The following is a 20,160-nucleotide window of genomic DNA, read 5'->3' as shown; positions in this document are numbered from 1 at the left end:
GTGTGTTGTCAACGCGCTTGGTGTTTTATTATATCATCATCTTTTGATTGTCTGTTTCACATGCTGCCTCATGATTTAGGGCGAAATTACTCAGTAACACGTCTACTGTCATTTCCATTTAATGAGTGCATGCAAGTTCATGCTAGTGGCCGCTGGAAGCGTCTCTATCGAGGTCAGAACTGTTTTAATGCTGCTCACCGTGGGCCAAGTGCAGTGCTGAATGCTGATTTGTGGGCTACACTCTCTCATCTTTTTCAGTATTACTTCCTGGTGATTTTCGGCCATGATGGGCAGAAGCCTCTGGAGCTGCGGACAGAAGAGGATGCTGATTGTAACGAGTGGGTGGAGGCCATTCAACAGGCCAGGTACAATAAAAAGACAAAACAATCGATGTCTTTGGAGAACATAATGCAGTTTTGCTGAGCTGGTTAGCATGGCATGTAAAAACTGTTGTGTATAAAAAAAATTGTTTCTTCTAGATAGTAGTGCAAATGGAGACTTTTTGCTGAATTGCATCTTGCAATTGCATGTTATAAAGTCAGAATTGTGCAATATAAATGCAGAATTCTAAGAAATTAAGTCAGAATTGCATGACATAAACTTGCAATTGCGAGTTATGAAGTCAGAATTGTAAGATAAAAACTCTTGTTTTTCCCTTAAAATTGTACTTTATAATTTGCAATTGTGAGTTTATATCTCACATTTCTGACTTATATCACTCCATTCAGAGAAAAAAAGTCAGTATTGTCACTATATCTTCTAGATAGCAACGCAAATGAAGACTTTTGCTGAAGTCTCCTGTTTTGCAGATATTTCTGTTCAGAAAAAACCTCAGCAACCAAAACTGTTAAAAAAAAACATTTCCATTTCTGACTTGGAATAACCATTCACTCGTTAATAAATAATTAAAATATATATATGGAAGCCAGTTTCCGCCACTGAATAAAAAATTTAATTGTGACTGATGCAACTTTACATCTTGCAATTCAGACTTTTTTTCTCAGAATTGTGAAATATAAACTTGCAAATGCGAGTTATAACGTCAGAATTGTGCAATATAAATATCTCACAACTTTATAACTCAACGACTTTATAACCCTCAGTTGTGAGTTTATATCTTGCAATTCTGACTTTATTTCTCAGAATTGCAAGTTTATTTCTTAGAATCGCAAGTTTGAATCGCCATTTCAGAATTGCAAGGTGTAAACTCGCAATTGCAAGAAAAAAAAGTCAGAATTATGAGATAAAAACACTGTAAAAAATTTGCTGTAGTTCTGCAGCTGGTTGCCAGTAACTTACTGTAGATTTTTAATTTATGTTATTTACTGGCAACAGTTTGTTCAAAGTTAAATGAACATTAAACATTAACAAGTCTTTGTCTTTACAGAATAAAACTATAAAATAACAACCTACTGCAAAGCATTCTGGGAACCAGAAACCTTCATCAACCTTTTTCTGTTTTTTCCTTCAGATTTTGGTTCCCAGAATGCTTTGCATGAGGCTGTTATTTTAGTTTTATTCTGTAAAGATAAAGACTTGTTAATGTTTAATGTTCAATTAACTTTGAACAAACTGTTGCCAGTAAATAGCATATATTTAAATCTACAGTAAGTTACTGGCAACCAGCTGCCAGTAATACTGTAATTTCTACAGATTTTGTTTACAGTGAAGTTACAATTCAGACAAATAAAGTGAATGGTGGTGGCTTTTTTCAGGATTGCGAGTTTATATCTTGTAATTTTGACTTTATAACACGCAATTGTGAGTTATTAAGTCAGAATTGTGAGATATGAATTCACAATTCTGAGAAATAAACTGCGAGTTATGAAGCCCTTTTTTTTTCACTCAAAATTGGACTTTGTAACTTGCAATTGCGAGTTTGTATCACGCAATTCTCCGAATAAAGGTCAGAACTGTGACTTTATATCCCGCAATTTTGACTTTATAATTCGCAGAATTGCAAGTTTGTAAAAAAAAGTCAGAATTTTGAGTAAAAGTAAATAGTGACTTTGTGTAAATTGCTATTTATTCTTGAGGTAACTTGCAATTACAAGTTAAATCACAATTGTAAGATATAAACTCGAGTTTATATCTTGCAATTCTGACATTTTTTCACAAAAAGAAAAAATTGCAAGATACAAACTAGTAATTGCAAGAGAAAAAAAGTGGTTAAAAGTCGCAATTATATTTATACATTGCACTATTTTCAAATGTAATATTTTCTTTTTGAAGAAATTGTGCTGTGTTTTAACATTTACATCACAGTTTTGCATGTGGTGCATAGATCAGGACCTAAGTGCTGCCTTTACTAAAACGGCTTTAACTAAGAGCTCCATAATAGCAGGATGCAGTCTTGATGGATTTGATATGTGGTAGAAAAGCAAGCAAGATTTTATCAGTGTCTTACATTTCACGCAAAGGTTGCTCTCTACATCGCTGTTGAGTTGCAGGCCAGAAAATAATGCAAAATGCAACTCACCATAGAAGCATGAATAGTTAGGATTGGTTTATTAACTTTTAAGTGAAACGTTTTGCATTGCAATTGAACACAGTATTTCGCTGTATATTCATTTATCACTTGGTAAAATCTCGTCAAATTAGACAAATGCAACATGGGCAAGTTATGAGACTTGCTATCTTCTTTAAAAACCATGAACGCTACAAACGACATGAGAAAATACGACCCTGACTACATTAAATGAGGCTTTTAAATGGATCGTTGATTTATTTAGCACTTGGGTTTTCTTTATCTGGCAGTTATTCAGACCTCATCATCGAACGGGAAGTTCTCATGCAGAAATACATCCATCTGGTGCAGATCATGGAGACGGAAAAGGTGGCGGCAAATCAGCTGCGGACACAACTGGAAGACCAGGATACGGAGATCGAGAGACTGAAGGCAGAGGTCAGTTTATCTTCATTGCCGATTATATCCAGGGTTGCCAGATCCCAGAAAAATGTACACTCCAAAACCCATCCAAAAGGAATGAAAACAAGCCTAAGCTTTCCAGCATCCAAAATAATAAGTAACAATTTCAAGACAAACTTTGACAACAAAACAAACTTTGCTGTTATCTGTTCAAAACATCTGAAAATTATACCATTTTAAGATAAGTTATATTTATAACATTACAGTACTCAACTTGATTTTTAAAGATATTGAAGTCTAAAAAAAGTCACTTACTTGCTCTTTCAGCAGTCTTTGGGTTGCCATGTATTCAACAGGAAAGGATCAATACACAGTAAAAGGGTCTACAAATTCAACTTTTTAACTTTTATTTTAAACTTTTCTAAGTTACTGGATCTTTTTATATATATATATATATATATATATATATATATATAGAGAGAGAGAGAGAGAGGAGAGAGAGAGAGAGAGAGAGAGAGAGAGAGAGAGAGAGAGTCCTTTTTATTCTTAATTTTTATTTTTATTTATTTTTTGAATCATTCTTTGTTTCAAATTTTGCTCAATTAAATGGCATGTATTTAAAAAAAATTAAGTAATTTCTGACATTTTGTCAAAAAACGTTCTTGCAATTTCAAGTTTAAAGCGCTTTGCATTATAAATTGCTTAAAATAGGATATAAATATAAATAACACTTTTACAAAATGTAATATACTGACATAGCTATTAGAATAAAAAAAGGTAATTGCGACTTTTTTCTGACAATTTTATGTGACACAGTTCAGGCTTTTTTCTGGATTGTATTGTATTGAATATATATATATATATATATATATATATATATATATATATATATATATATATAATATTAGTGGTGGGCCGTTATCGGCGTTAACGTGCTGCGTTAACGCGAAACTCTTATCGTGCGATAAAAAAAATATCGCCGTTAATCTATTCTCATATTTGGGTTGGGAGCTGGGTCTAAACTACGCAAGCTATGATGACTTTCACCTTGATAGTTTAACGCTAATGTATACCGAATATGGTCACGCGTTTAAGTCTCCTCCACCAAAACACAGACAGGATCGCGTCGTCCTCCATTCATGAAAACCGAATCTACTATAGCGCGAAATGCCACGTAAATTCGTCGTTTTTTGGATTCATAAATCTAATGTTGGTCAGTCACTTAATTCAAATCGCGATATGGACTAGTGTATGTGAAAACTGAAATGCAAAAAGACCGTTTTAATATGAATCTGAAATGTTCCGTTTGCCTAGCTGTATGTATGCATGGCGGAGACGAGCTTTTACTACACGCATACTGAAACACACGTGACGCTCCCGGTTATTTTTGGCTTTTTTTTAATCTCACATGTCATGAACAGATAAACTTAATCTCCCAAACTGCTGTGAGTGTCACTTTTACTGTTTCATTTGAGAAAACTAGCATCATATCATACTGTATGACACAGAAACGTCATGGCAACCTGTCAAAATAAAAGTATGGTGTAACATGTAATGGGCTGGGTAGGTGTTGACGTTAAAAAAAACACAATCTAATAGGTAGAAAAAATAATTTCATTGTTAGTTAGTTAGTAAACACAAGTACATCTAATTGAACATAATTTATTTTCATCAACAAATTATCATAGAACAGCTTTATGAGCTTTATGATCCATTCTCAAAGACTTACTTTTAGTCATTATTTGGGTAGCACACATATTCTGAATGCCTTCAGCAGAATTCAAATTAGCCATTTTAATCTAGATTAATCTAGATTAATTCCAAGATTTAATCTAGATTAATCTAGATTAAAAAAATTAATCTATGCCCACCCCTAATATATATATATATTAGTGGTGGGCCGTTATCGGCGTTAACGTGCTGCGTTAACGCGAAACTCTTATCGTGCGATAAAAAAAATATCGCCGTTAATCTATTCTCATATTTGGGTTGGGAGCTGGGTCTAAACTACGCAAGCTATGATGACTTTCACCTTGATAGTTTAACGCTAATGTATACCGAATATGGTCACGCGTTTAAGTCTCCTCCACCAAAACACAGACAGGATCGCGTCGTCCTCCATTCATGAAAACCGAATCTACTATAGCGCGAAATGCCACGTAAATTCGTCGTTTTTTGGATTCATAAATCTAATGTTGGTCAGTCACTTAATTCAAATCGCGATATGGACTAGTGTATGTGAAAACTGAAATGCAAAAAGACCGTTTTAATATGAATCTGAAATGTTCCGTTTGCCTAGCTGTATGTATGCATGGCGGAGACGAGCTTTTACTACACGCATACTGAAACACACGTGACGCTCCCGCTAATTTTTGGCTTTTTTTTAATCTCACATGTCATGAACAGATAAACTTAATCTCCCAAACTGCTGTGAGTGTCACTTTTACTGTTTCATTTGAGAAAACTAGCATCATATCATACTGTATGACACAGAAACGTCATGGCAACCTGTCAAAATAAAAGTACGGTGTAACATGTAATGGGCTGGGTAGGTGTTGACGTTAAAAAAAACACAATCTAATAGGTAGAAAAAATAATTTCATTGTTAGTTAGTTAGTAAACACAAGTACATCTAATTGAACATAATTTATTTTCATCAACAAATTATCATAGAACAGCTTTATGAGCTTTATGATCCATTCTCAAAGACTTACTTTTAGTCATTATTTGGGTAGCACACATATTCTGAATGCCTTCAGCAGAATTCAAATTAGCCATTTTAATCTAGATTAATCTAGATTAATTCCAAGATTTAATCTAGATTAATCTAGATTAAAAAAATTAATCTATGCCCACCCCTAATATATATATATATGGGTGTTATAATCTCTATTATAATCTTATATATTATTGTTATAATTATTATAATCTTTATAAATAAAAATACACTGATCTTGTATTTTTCTACACTTGAATACACTTACTTGCTTTTTCAGCAGTCCTTGGGCATGATCAATTATATTTTACTTGTACTTTTTTTAAAAATTGTGCTCAATTGAGCACACAGCTGTGACTTTTTTCTAATAATTTTGTTTACATTTTTTTTTCAACCATGCAATATAAAAAGTAAAAAAGTTGTAAGTTTTTCTTACAGTTCCGATATTTTTCTTGCAATTTAGAATGTATTTTTTGCTATTCTTTTTTCCTTCACAATTATAAAAAAAACTTAATTGTGAGATATAAACTCACAGTTGTCAGGAAAAAATTCTGAACTGTGAAAACAAAAAGTCACAATGACCTTTTTTTATTGCTTTTTACTTTCCTTATGAATTGCTTTCAGTTTTTTATTCACGAAAAAAAAAGCTTTATACAGTATTTCAGATTGTTGGCTGTTGACAAACCAAGAAATAACTTTTTATTTTTTGTATTCAAACACCACCATAAACCTTTTTCGTAGCTGGAGTGAATTACAAAAGTAGCCCCCCAAAAAAACCTTTTTAATCTCTCAAAAGCATTTTCAAAATAGTCCAATTGTGCAGGAAAAACCTGGCAGCCCTGCTATGTGTGTATACTAACAGTGTGATCTGTGTTATAGGTTGTCGTTCTGAATAAAACAAAAGAGCGAATGTTGCCCTATCAGTCCAATCAAGAGGAAGAAGATCCAGATATCAAGAAAATCAAGAAGGTATACAATTGCCTACATTTGGAGTGTCATATATTTGTTCACCATTATACATCCACCTCATTTTTGCTATTGTGTCTAGCATAAGTGCGGTCATTCGGGCGTCTCCGTTGGGTGTTTTCTCGCAGGTGCAAAGTTTCATGCGTGGTTGGCTGTGCAGAAGGAAGTGGAAGATCATCGTGCAAGACTACATCTGCTCTCCTCACGCCGAGAGCATGAGAAAGAGAAACCAGATCGTCTTCAACATGGTGGAGGCCGAGACGGAGTACGTGCTCCAGCTCTCCATCCTGGTCAACTGCTTCCTGCGGCCGCTCAGGATGGCGGCCAGCTCCAAAAAACCTCCCATTAGTCATGACGATGTCAGCAGCATCTTTCTCAATAGGTATATTTGATGTTCTGATGGTCAACTTAAATTAAATACTTACAGTACTATGGAAGAAAAAAAGCTAGAATTGTGAGATATAAACCTGCAATAGTGAGAGAAAATTATGAATTATGAGATTAAATTTTTTTTTTTTTTTTTGCTCTCAGAAAAATGTCCAACCCAAAATGAATGAAAGCTGTTTCATTTTTTTTTCTCAGCGTCCAATCACAACTGTGATTTTATTTATTTTGTTTTACATTTTATTTGAATAATTTTAGCTTGATGAGGTAATAGTATTTGCATATTTATTATTTATTTTATACCTTTTAAATTACTTTCATATACACTAAAAGTCAAAAGTGCCTGTATTTACTAGATATAAAGTACAGCAAAAACAGAAAATAATTAAATATTTTTACTATTTCAAATAACTGTTTTCTATTTGAGTAAAAATTTCATTAATTCCGCTGAATTTTAAGCATCATTATTTCAGTCACATGATCCTTCAGAAATCATTCTAATATTCTGATTTGCAGCTCAAAAACATTTATTATTATGATAAAAACAGCTGAGTAGATTTTTTTCAGGTTTGATAAATAGAAAGTTCAGAAGAACAGCATTTATCTGTCTCTGTCATAAAATTTTTATCAATTTTAAGCCTCCTTGCTAAATAAGTATTTATTTCTATAACAATACATAATATAATAAATCTTTAAAAAAAATCTAAATCCTACTGTTCAAAAACTTTTGACTGGTAGTGTATTTTGTCCTTTTTTTTACTCCTTTATTCATTTTCATTTTTAATTTGATAATTTTTTGAAGCACTTTGCATGATCAATTGTATTTTAATTGAACTATATTTTAATTGTACTCATTTGCACTGTATTTTATACCTCAAACAAACTGAATACTTGTTTCTGCCATGGATTAAAAAAAAAATTAGGTCTGTGTCATTTTATCAATACGTTTTTATTACACGATTGTGGCTTTTTTTCTAACCATTTTAAGTTTTTATCTCTAAATTCAGTTTTTTTTTTTCAACCATGGATTAAAAAAAGTTAAAATGTTAATTGCTTTTTTTCCCCCTCACAATTCAGATAAAAAAAAAAAAGTTTATATTTTGCAAAAACTGAATTGTGAGAAATAAACTTGCAATTGTAAGAAAAATTAGGAAACTGAAATAAAGTCACAATTACAATATTTTTACTACTTTTTACTTTACCTATGAATTACTTTTAGTTTTTGCGTCATACAGTATTTCAGATTCTTTTTGAATCTTGGCAGGCTGTTGACCAATAAAAAAATAACTTTTATTCTAACACCACCAATAAATGCTTAATATATGCAACTATTGTCTGTTTCAAATATGCAACTATATGCAATTTACTTTTTTTTTATTATTATAATGTTTTTCAGAAATTAATGCATCATGCATTTCTCTTCTTTGTTTTTTCTTTGTTTGTAAGTGAGACGATAATGTTTCTCCACGAGATATTCCATCAAGGCTTGAAGGCTCGGATAGCCAACTGGCCAACGTTAGTTTTAGGTGAGTTTGTTTAAGTTGCATTTTGTATTCAAGCAAAATTATTTTATTTTATTTTATTTTATTTATAATTTTATTGCACACAGCCCTTCATAGTACAACATGCAGTGCAATGGTTTATTTTATTTTATTTTATTTTATTTTATTTTATTTTATTGCACACAGCCCTTCATAGTACAACATGCAGTGCAATGATTTTTAACTCCCCACATATAGAATAAAGATGAGCATAAGAATATTTTTTTATAATTTAATTAGATGAGAATCTCATCTAATTCTCTAATAAATTGAAACAAGTCAGAATAGAACGTTTATCAATAATTTATTAATTCATATTTATTAATAAGTTATTTGACTTATCCTTCCAATGCTCATGGCCACTTACATATCATAATTTTGTCTTACAATGTTAACATAAACAATGCAAACCAATGAAAACCGATCTGTCACGTTTCAGCGGATCTCTTCGACATCTTGTTGCCGATGCTGAACATTTATCAGGAGTTTGTGCGAAACCATCAGTACAGTCTGCAGGTTCTTGCAAACTGTAAACAGAACCGGGACTTTGACAAGCTCCTGAAGCAGTATGAAGCAAACGCCGCCTGTGAGGACCGAATGCTGGAAACCTTCCTCACCTACCCCATGTTTCAGGTGAACAGCTGACCATTGAGAATTAAAGATAGCAGCACTAGCGTGCATATTGCTTTTCATTTAACCGTGGTAGATTGTGTCAGTTTCTGCATGTGAGATTGTGAGTAATTCTGTATTTTAATTGTTATTATTAGATCCCACGGTACATCATCACCCTTCATGAGCTCCTCGCCCACACGCCTCACGAACATGTGGAGCGCAAGAGTCTGGAATTTGCCAAATCCAAACTTGAGGAACTGTCCAAGTGAGTAAAAAAAAAGAAGAAATAAGGGTTCTTCATGTTAGGAACCATTTTGGAGTCACAATATGGTTCATTGCAGATTAAAATCTTTTATAGGTTCTTCAGGTCAGTATTTGGCTTTAAAGCACCAGAACATAGAATTAAAAGTTGTTCACGCCATTCTTCTATCGCTTTAGACTGTAAAAACATATTATAACTGAAACCTTCTAAATTCTAAACCTTCTAGATTCTAAATGTTAGGCTTATATGTTATCTGCTTATATCAGTTTGGATCAAAATAATAATATAAAAAAATGTATATGAAAATAAGTAGTATAAAAAATACATATTTTGTTTATTTTAAAAGAATGTATTTATTTTAAATAAATGTGTATTATTTATTTTTAATTGATAAATGATTTATAATCAAGTAATTGTTTATTTAAATTTTTTAAATAACACAAAAAATATATTTACAAAAGTATAGATGTATTTTAAATATTTTAAAGCCAAAACATATTTTAAATGTATTTATTTATATGAAATTACACAGTCAATAAAATGTTTTATTAGTTTTAAAACAATACCTCTTTATTTAATAAAAAAAATCTTATTATAATTTAAAATTTTATTTTAAAATTAAATTTAAAATAGAAGTGTTCTTTATTTAAATACTAGATATACAAGGTATGTCTTTATTTATATATTTATTATGAAAAATTAAACATTTAAAATATTTTTAAATAATAAAAGATTTAAAATGCATATGTATTTTTATTTATTATTAATTTTCTATTATAAAAATATTTTATTTCAAAATAAAAATGTTCTTTATTTAAATATTAAATAGAAATATCATGTCTTTATTTAATATTATAAAAATGGAAAAATAAAAACAAACAAAATGTTGAAATTATATTAATATTTTAAAATGATTTTAAAATCAAAATATTATGAATTTGTATTATAAAAATAAGAACAATATTTTATTGTGAGATAAGGATTCTTTATTTTAAATATTAAATATAAATATATATTTATTTAAAATGATTAAAAAATGATAAAAGATATATTTATTATAAAAATGTACATATTTAAAATATTTAAAATATTAAAATATATATTTTAAATATTCATGATTTACTTTTAAATTAATTATTAATTATTATTATTTATAATTATTTTTTAATCACCCTTATGTTGTTTAATTATGTAAAAAAAATTGTATTTATTTATTTGAAATTGCACAATAATTAATATTTAATATTACACAAATATAAAAATATGTATTCATTATACAAACAAACATTTTATTCGTTTTTTAAATAAAAATCTCTTTATTTAAAATGCAATTGTATTACTTATTTTTAATTGCTGATCTCTCTTAATTCCTTACTTTACTTTTAAACTTACTTCTATGAAAGGATATTAGATTTCATCCACTAAACATGTGGTTATTCTAAGATGAAACCCTCACAGAAAACAGCTGCATCAGCGTGAGGCTCAATATCTAGTTTAGTTCACATTTCAGCTGACTACTGTTCTGCAAAAAACCTTAATATACACTTAAAACCCATTTAATGTGTATATAGAGATGATAGAGCTGTGTGATTGTGTTTATTGTCAGAATGATGCACGATGAAGTGAGTGACACAGAAAACATCCGTAAGAACCTGGCGATCGAGCGAATGATTGTGGAGGGCTGTGATATTCTGCTGGACACCAGTCAGACGTTTGTACGGCAGGGTGAGACGCACTTTATTACAGTCAGTAATCCTTTTCTAATTACTTTCTGCCCTAATACTTCATGTAGTGATTTCCTTCCTTTTTTCTAGTGCCAGTCTCTACCATCTGGTCCACAATTACCATTTTTATTTGTTTGTTCATTTATTTGATGGTTTGATTTATTTATATCATTAAACATTGCTGATTACTGGCCTATTTATCGTGTTCCGGCGCGGAAAATCATTTTATGGGTCAGATGTTCACTTTTTAAAATGTACTTAAAAAGTATGCATTAGTATGCAAAGTATGCAAAAGTATTACATTATACATTTATTAAAATATGCATTATTATTTATATATATGATAAAAATATGAATTGTTGTAAAATAAATAAATAATTTTGTTTAGATAAATATGTATTTATTATCATTTTATGCAAGGATAATTATCAATTTTTTTAAATGTACCTAAAAAGTATGCATTAGTTTTTAAATGTTAAATATATTAATTTATTTAAACATAAATATAAATATATAAATATAAATATAAATATAAACATATACATTTATTATAAATTCATATTTTACATTTACTGGTTAAAAATAATTTATTTTAGATTAACATTATTTTATTTAAAATGATTTAAAAAATCTATTTATTACAAACAAAAACAGTTTGTTTATTTTAAAAATAAAATGACATATTTAAAACAAATGTGCATTATTATATATATATATATATATATATACACACACACACACATAAAAATATGAATTGTTGTAAAATAAATAAATAACTTTGTTTAGATAAATATGCATTTATTATCATTTTATGGCAAGGAAAATAATTTGTATGGGTCAGATGTTAACTTTTTAAAATGTACCTAAAAAGTATGCATTACTTTTTAAAAGTAAACATACATTTATTTTAAAACATTAAATGTATTTATTTTACATAAGTATGTATTATTTATTTATTATAAATTCATATCATTTTAACTTTAAATGTATAAATATATATATATATATATATATATATATATATATATATAGTACATTATACGAAAATAAAATATATATATATATATATATATATATGTTACGACCCGTGGCTCAAAGGGAAGCAACAAAAGAGGGACGCACGGAAACATAAAGTCGAATTAGAAAAGGCTTTATTCAACTTAAACATAACTCACTGAAAAGAAACAACGAAACATAATAATATTCCTGTATACGTCAGAATCAGTGTGTAGCGCAAGGTGCCTGAGTGCAACATTGTAATATACTGATGGTGCAGTGTAAAAAGTGCTGAAATTAACCAAACTCCAACCAAATACAACCCAAAGTCCAAAACCCCATTTCTGTTTGCCTCAACGACCGCTCTTTTAAAGGAGCACTCAGAGCGCAGCGGCAGGTGCATTCAATCTGCAGATTGCCGCAAGTAGAACCGCCAATCACATCTCACAGGCTCAATGACGGGAGCCGTCACACCTCTCCCCATAAAACAGGGACTCTGCAAAGAGACCTGCAACAAAATATAAAACAAAAGTCACATGGTATACCTGAAAACAGCACCAAAAACAGCTCCCAGAACACCAGAAAAGAAAAAATGCATTATAATGCATTTGAAATGCGTGACAGCGCATCCGCTACCACGTTTTCTGATCCACGAATGTGGCGAATATCCAAACAAAAAGACTGCAAGAACAGTGACCAACGGATCAACCTTTGATTTGGACACTGTAAAGAATTAAGGAAAGTTAGCGGATTGTGATCGGTGTAAATCACAATTGGGGCGCTAGAATTAAGATAAACAGCAAAATATTGCAAGGCCCAAATAAGAGCCAAGGCCTCCTTCTCAACAACAGAGTAGTGACACTGATACGAATTAAATTTCCTCGAGAAAAAACTAACGGGGTGGTTAACGCCGTCCTCATCTGTCTGCTGAAGAACAGCTCCGGCACCCACCTTACTGGCATCAACATGCAACGTAAAAGGTTTATCAAAACACGGAGCCAGGAGCACAGGGGCGGAACACAGCAGGATCTTAACATTTTCAAAAGCCAATTGGCAGCTAGATGACCAAACGAATTTTGTTGTACCCTTCAATAAATCTGTAAGGGGTGCCACGACAGTGGAAAAATTACAACAAAAAGATCGGTAGTATCCTACCAAGCCTAAGAACCGCATGAGCTCTTTTTTGGTCGTCGGAGGGGGAAAATCCTGAATGGCTTGAACCTTAGCCTGCACTGGACGCACTTTTCCATTCCCCACCACCTTACCGAGATACGTCACTGTCGCTTTAGCGAACTCACATTTTTCTAGATTGACTGTAAGCCGGGCGTCAGATAAGCGCTGCAACACTGCGCGAATACGTTTGATATGAGATTCCCAACTGTCGCTGAAAACAACCAAATCATCCAAATAAACAGCACAACCCTCAAGTCCCAAAATAACTCGGTTCATGAGGCGTTGAAAAGTAGCTGGCGCGTTTCGAAGACCGAAACTCATGACTTGATAAGAATAGAGGCCGGACGGAGTAACAAAAGAGGAGATTTCTTGCGCTCTTTTTGTTAAAGGCACCTGCCAGTAGCCCTTCAACAAGTCAAACTTGCTGACGAATTTAGCGGACCCAACCTGATCGACGCAGTCTTCGATGCGGGGCAGAGGGAAACAATCTGGTCTAGTTAAACTATTAACTTTGCGAAAATCTGTACAAAATCTTACCGTACCATCGGACTTTCCCACTAATAAACACGGGGAAGCCCACTCAGAAGACGAGGGTACGGCAATATCGTGATCTAACATATACTGAATTTCCCTCTCCATTATTTCCCGTTTTTCAGGTGCAACGCGATAAAAACGCTGTTTAATAGGCTTTGCGTCCCCCACATCGATATCATGCTGCACCCAATCAGTACGCGAAGGCGCATCGCCGAACAGTTCAGGAAAGCTACGCAACAACCGGCACAACTCCTGACATTTTTCATGGGGCAAATACTCGAGAAGAGATTCCAAGTTCTGCAAAGATTCAGAATTTTTAAAACGACCACGAAACACACAGTCATCAGGTGAAATGGTCTCCTCTTCCTCCCCCACTAGACTCACCTTCCCCTCACCCACAGATGCAGATGACAACACAGAATTGACAGGTATCTGATTTGACACGGACTTACTTTCGCTTTCATAATAAGGTTTTAATAAGTTCACATGGTACAGTTTAACTGGCTTCTTTCGGGAAGAAGTTAATACTTCATAGTTCTCATCACTTACTTTACGTTTCACAACAAACGGACCCTCAAATTTGGCCTCGAAAGGAGAAGATACTATTGGCCGAAGTACCATAACTTGATCTCCTGAGTCAAAGACTCTATGTTCGACTGCTCGATCATATAATCGCTTCATGTTTTGTTGACATTTCTGAAGATTTACTTTAGCAAGTTCTCTTGCCTGAATCAGTCGGTTCTTAAACCCCAAAACATAGGATGTCAAATTTTTTGGAGATTCCTCAGTTTTACCAATATCTTGGAAAACAGACAACAGTCCGCAAACTTTATGGCCGAAGACTAAATCATTAGGGCTAAACCCCGTACTATCCTGTACTACTTCGCGAGCAGCTAACATCATCCAAGGTAAACCCTCTTCCCAATCTCTGTCTAGTTGTACGCAATATGCTCGAAGAAGCGATTTTAAGGATTGATGGAATCTTTCCAATGCACCCTGGCTTTGCGCATGGTTTGCAGTAGATTGATTATGTCTAATGCGCAGTTGTTTTAAAATTTGCTGAAAAAGATGGGAAGTCAGGTTTGAACCTTGGTCACTTTGGATGATTTTCGGAATGCCAAAGATAGATATAAATTGAGTTAGCGCTTTGACAATGGAACGTGAAGTAATATTCCGTAACGGATATGCTGCTGGAAACCGTGTGTTTAAGCACATCACAGTAAACAAATAGTTACTCCCCGACTTAGAACGAGGAAGTGGTCCCACACAGTCGACAATAAGATGTTCAAACGGTTTACAATCAACTGGAATTGGTTTCAAAGGTACAGGTTTCAGCACTTGATTCGGCTTACTTGTAAGCTGGCAGGTCTTACAGCTCCTAATATAAGCAGAAACATCCCGCTTTAGACGCGGCCAAAAAAAATATCGCAACAAGCGATCGTAAGTCTTTCGCACACCTTGATGACCAGCTTGATCATGTGCAACTTCAATCACTGTACGTCGAAAATTATCAGGAACCACCACCTGAAAAATAGGATCTCCAACAAAGTCACCTTTATGAGGAATCCATTTCCTCAGCAACACTCCATCACTGACAACATAACCACGAGCAAGGTTACCCACTTCTGCTGGAGTAACAGCACTCTGGAACAGTACATCCAAAGAGGAATCGCTGCGCTGCTCACTTCCAAGTTCCTCTGCTGACACAGGAAAAGACAGTGCAGACAAATCAGGAATAAACAAATCAGTGCAGATTTTACTTGACTGAATTTCCTCTTGAGAAATCATTTCATCCTCTCGCTGCTTCATTGCACGAGTTACTACACAGGCGGCATCGTGTTCGATTTCATTCATATTTTCAGTAACTATCGGAAACAGTGAACTGTCAGCCCAAACACGCCCACCTACTAGTCCGTTTCCCAAAATGATATGAACTCCTTCAATTGGTAACGCTGGCCGTACACCTACTACCACATTGCCTTGAACCAACTCAGACTGAAGTTTCACTTTATGAAGAGGCACGGACAAAACATTCAGTCCTATTCCCTTGATTAACACGCTCTCGCCAGTATGCGATTGCGGAGAAAAAGGAAGAACAGACTCCAAAATGAACGAATCCATCGAACCAGTGTCCCTTAATATTTTCACAGGAACTTTCTTCTCCTCTCCTAAAGACACCCAACCTTCTGAAATAAAAGGCGAGTAAGAAGACAAAAATTCACCCTCGAATGTCGGATTTTTAACTTCTTCAGATCGAACTGATGACACTGAAACAACGAAATTAACAGGTGAACGTGACATGGTTCGTTTATCTTTATTTTTAAGTACTGGACAGTCCAACTTCCAATGCCCCTTCTCCCGACAGTAATTGCATACCTTACTCGGGTCAAATTTCCCTGTGAACACCCGCTCATTTTTAAATGGAGTTTTTACAAATGAAGCAGAGTGAACATCACGAACATGTACATCAACAAAAGCAGATTTATGCGTCAGTACAAAATCGTCAGCTAACATTGCTGCTTCCTCAGGAGTTTCAACATTGTGCTCATTGATATACGTAGCAACACGACTCGGAAGTGAGTTTTTAAATTGTTCTAAAACCATCAAGTGACTTAAATCTTCAAATGTCTTAATGTCTAATGCTGTACACCAACGATTAAAGTTTTTCCTCAAATCTCTGACAAATTCTAAATGTGTCTGAACGTCATCTTTTTTCTGCAAACGAAAACGCTGTCTGTAAGCTTCTGGTACGCACTCATAAGCTTTTAAGATTACAGATTTGACTTTATCATAATCTCTACAATCATCAATCGACATTGAAGAGAAAGCTACCTGTGCTTTTCCTGTTAAAACACACTGAAGTAAAGCTACACAATCATCATTTGACCAGTTCCTCATTTCTACCATACGTTCGAACAAGTTAAAAAAGGTGTCAGGGTCTTCTTCATTAAACTTCGGAACTAGTTTTAAGCTTGAAGTAAGCGAAAAAGACATACCTTGTTCCTCACCAGAGCTAGACAGCCTACCTTCTTTCACCAGTTTCAGTTTAAGGGTTTCCACCTCAAGTCTCGCTTTTTCCAGCTCCAACTTATTACCCTCAGAGCGTTGCTTTAATTTTTCATGCTCCATCTGTAAAAGTAGTAGCTCTTTTTGCTGTTCAAAAGACATATTCGTTTGTAAATTAGATGCACCTGCTATTGACTCCTCCATATTGGACTCTAAAAAGCCTTTTCCAATCAACTCCGTTCTCAAAATAATTTTCACATTTTCTCTACCAAATCTTTTATCCTTAATCACTATTTCATAATATTCCGCTATTTTTAACAATTGTTCCTTAGAACATCTTTCTAAAATTTCATGAGAAGGTGAAGTAATAAACAAATCAAAATCGTCCATGAAAATTCACCAAAAAAACACAATTTAAATTTACACTGTGCAATCAAATAACGAGAGATCCCTCTAACTACCTATCCAATATTCTAACTACCTCAACCCTAGTCTTCATGCGATTACTTGTGGGGGGTATTTACGCACTATAGCCCGCTGGGTGAAAACGCAACCGGTACGACCAGCGACGCTTTCAACACCACGGATGTGCCCCCGAGATAAATACTACTACCCACGTTCATCGCAACATTACACAAAAAAAACAAACACAACACGTCTCAAAAGAAACATGCCGCTATTCCTAATAGGGAAACTCACGTTCAAAAGACAATATTGCACAGATGTACTTACCAATTGGTGATTTAACACGACGACTGAACAAACTTGGGCCTGATTCAAACTAATTCACATGCGTCCCCAAAACCAATTAATCAAAGTTAAATTTTTCTTATAGCTACTAAATTAAACGAGGACGAGCCCCCAATTTGTTACGACCCGTGGCTCAAAGGGAAGCAACAAAAGAGGGACGCACGGAAACATAAAGTCGAATTAGAAAAGGCTTTATTCAACTTAAACATAACTCACTGAAAAGAAACAACGAAACATAATAATATTCCTGTATACGTCAGAATCAGTGTGTAGCGCAAGGTGCCTGAGTGCAACATTGTAATATACTGATGGTGCAGTGTAAAAAGTGCTGAAATTAACCAAACTCCAACCAAATACAACCCAAAGTCCAAAACCCCATTTCTGTTTGCCTCAACGACCGCTCTTTTAAAGGAGCACTCAGAGCGCAGCGGCAGGTGCATTCAATCTGCAGATTGCCGCAAGTAGAACCGCCAATCACATCTCACAGGCTCAATGACGGGAGCCGTCACAATATATATATATATATATATAGTACATTATACGAAAATAAAATAAAATATAGTATAATATAGTACATTATATAAAAAATAATAATAAATAAATAAAAAATACTGGTTAAAAATAAATATTAAAGTATATGTTTTAAACTAACAAAATTATTTCTTTAGATAAATATGTATTTATTTTCATGGTACGGCAAGGAGAATGACTTTTATGAGTCAGATGTTTTTAAAATATTAAACATAAACATTTATAAAAAAAATAATAATAATAATTAAATTTTTTTTTTTTACATAAATATGTTTTATTTATTTATTAGAAATTCATATTATTTTAAATGTAAATTTTATTTAAAAATTAATACATTAACACACAAAAGTGTTATAAAAAATAATAATACAAATATATAAATAAATAAAAAATACTGGTTAAAATAAATATTTATTTTAGATGAACATGATTTCTTTATTTAAAATTATTTTAAAAATCTGTTTATTACAAATAAAAATATTTTGTTTATTTTAAAAATGAAACTACATATTTAAAACAAATATGCATTGTTTTAAAATTAATCAATTATTTTTAGATAAATGTGTATTTATTACATACAAAAATATTTAGTTTATTTTAAAAATAAAATGGCATGTTTAAAACAAATGTATTGTTATTTATATATGATGAAAAATAAAAGTATAAATAGGTAAAAAATATTATTCCTTTATGCAAATGAATTGTATATGATAAAAATAAAAGTATTGTTTTAAAATAAATACATTATTTTGTTAGATAAATATGTACTTGTTACGATTAAAAATATTTAGTTTATTTTAAAAATAGAATGACATATTTAAAACAAATATGTATTCATATTAATAATTTATATATATAATAATTTGTTATTATTTTTTAAACTAATATTTATTTAGTTAAAAAATATAGAATGTGCATAAAAACTTAAATAGCATTTTATTTGTTTCAAAAAATTTTTTTAAATGCTTACATATTATTTGTTTATTGCATATTAATGTTGTTTCTTTATTTTAAACAAAAGTTGAGCAGCTGAGCCGGAGTTAGTGAGTAGTTTTGTATGTTTATCAGTGTATGATTATTTCAGCTCCACCCAAACAGTGATCTCATCCAGCTGTGCTCCACACTGACAGCAAGGTGTGAAATGTGCTCTAATGAGATCTAATGTGCCATTTCAATGCATCTTGTCTCATAGGAAAGGCTCTCTGGATGAGACAGCGCTGCCCTCTCTGCCTGAAAGGCTGTCTTTAGTGTTCTCCTTCCTGTGGGTAATGAGCTGATGTGTGTGTGTTTGCTGTAGGCTCTCTGATTCAGCTGCCCTCCGTGGAGAAGGGGAAACTGAGTAAGGTGCGTCTGGGTTCGCTGTCGCTCAGGAAAGAAGCCGAACGCCAGTGTTTCCTGTTCACCAAGCACTTCCTCATCTGCACACGCACCTCCGGCGGCAAACTGCACCTGCTCAAAGTGAGTCCAGTCCCTCTGAACATCATAACAGATCAGCAGTTTAAAGATTCAAAGTGATACTTTGAGATTCTTAAAGGAATAGTTCACCCAAAATGATTTTCTCAACCAAGTGTTTTTATTTTTTACAATTTATTTGTAAATATTTTTTTATATAAAGAATTTTATCAATAAATATTTATTTGGATATCACTTTACAATATGGTTCCATTAGTTAATGTTACTTTAAAGTGTTACCATTATTGGTAATGTGTCAAGTATTTATGTATTATTTATTGTCATTTAATTAATTATTTATTATTATTTTGATCATTAAATGTACATATTAAATTATTTAAAAAAGAAAAGAAAATATAAAATATTAATTTTGTATTCTAAAAATAAGAATATTGTTTCAAAATAAATATATTTGCAATTAAAATTTTGTTTATTTTAAATAATAAATATGAATATTGTTTTTAATTTAAATTATAAAAAGGAAAAATATAAACGTAATATAAAAATAAGAATACTATTTTATTATTATTTAATTAATTATTTAGTATTATTTTAAACATTTAAGTTAAATATTTAGTTAAAATAGAAAATAAAAAATAGAAAAATATAAATGTATAAAATATTTATTTTAAAATAAGAAAATT

At 32.3% G+C, this 20,160-nt stretch overlaps 2 protein-coding genes across 2 annotated transcripts in view; one reads left to right on the top strand and one right to left on the bottom strand.

Annotated features, from left to right (window-relative positions):
* LOC141299849 (ras-specific guanine nucleotide-releasing factor 2-like) overlaps positions 1-72 on the bottom strand; it is a 26,071-nt gene extending 25,999 nt beyond the window's left edge. The window contains exon 1 of the mRNA XM_073830218.1: positions 61-72. Coding sequence (XP_073686319.1) covers positions 61-72 — 12 coding nt within the window. The remainder of the gene's footprint in view (positions 1-60) is intronic.
* Positions 73-139: 67 nt separating this feature from the next.
* LOC141299847 (ras-specific guanine nucleotide-releasing factor 2-like) lies at positions 140-19,579 on the top strand. Its single transcript, XM_073830217.1, has 10 exons — positions 140-172; positions 259-365; positions 2,758-2,905; positions 6,465-6,554; positions 6,680-6,933; positions 8,382-8,461; positions 8,916-9,109; positions 9,244-9,353; positions 10,957-11,075; positions 19,362-19,579. Exons 1-10 carry the CDS (start codon positions 140-142, stop codon positions 19,577-19,579), a joined length of 1,353 nt encoding a protein of 450 aa, XP_073686318.1.
* Positions 19,580-20,160: the final 581 nt, after the last annotated feature.

This window comes from Garra rufa, chromosome 23 (assembly GCF_049309525.1).
Source record: "Garra rufa chromosome 23, GarRuf1.0, whole genome shotgun sequence".
Taxonomy (NCBI): domain Eukaryota; kingdom Metazoa; phylum Chordata; class Actinopteri; order Cypriniformes; family Cyprinidae; genus Garra; species Garra rufa.
This window is presented reverse-complemented; position numbering and strand designations above follow the sequence as displayed.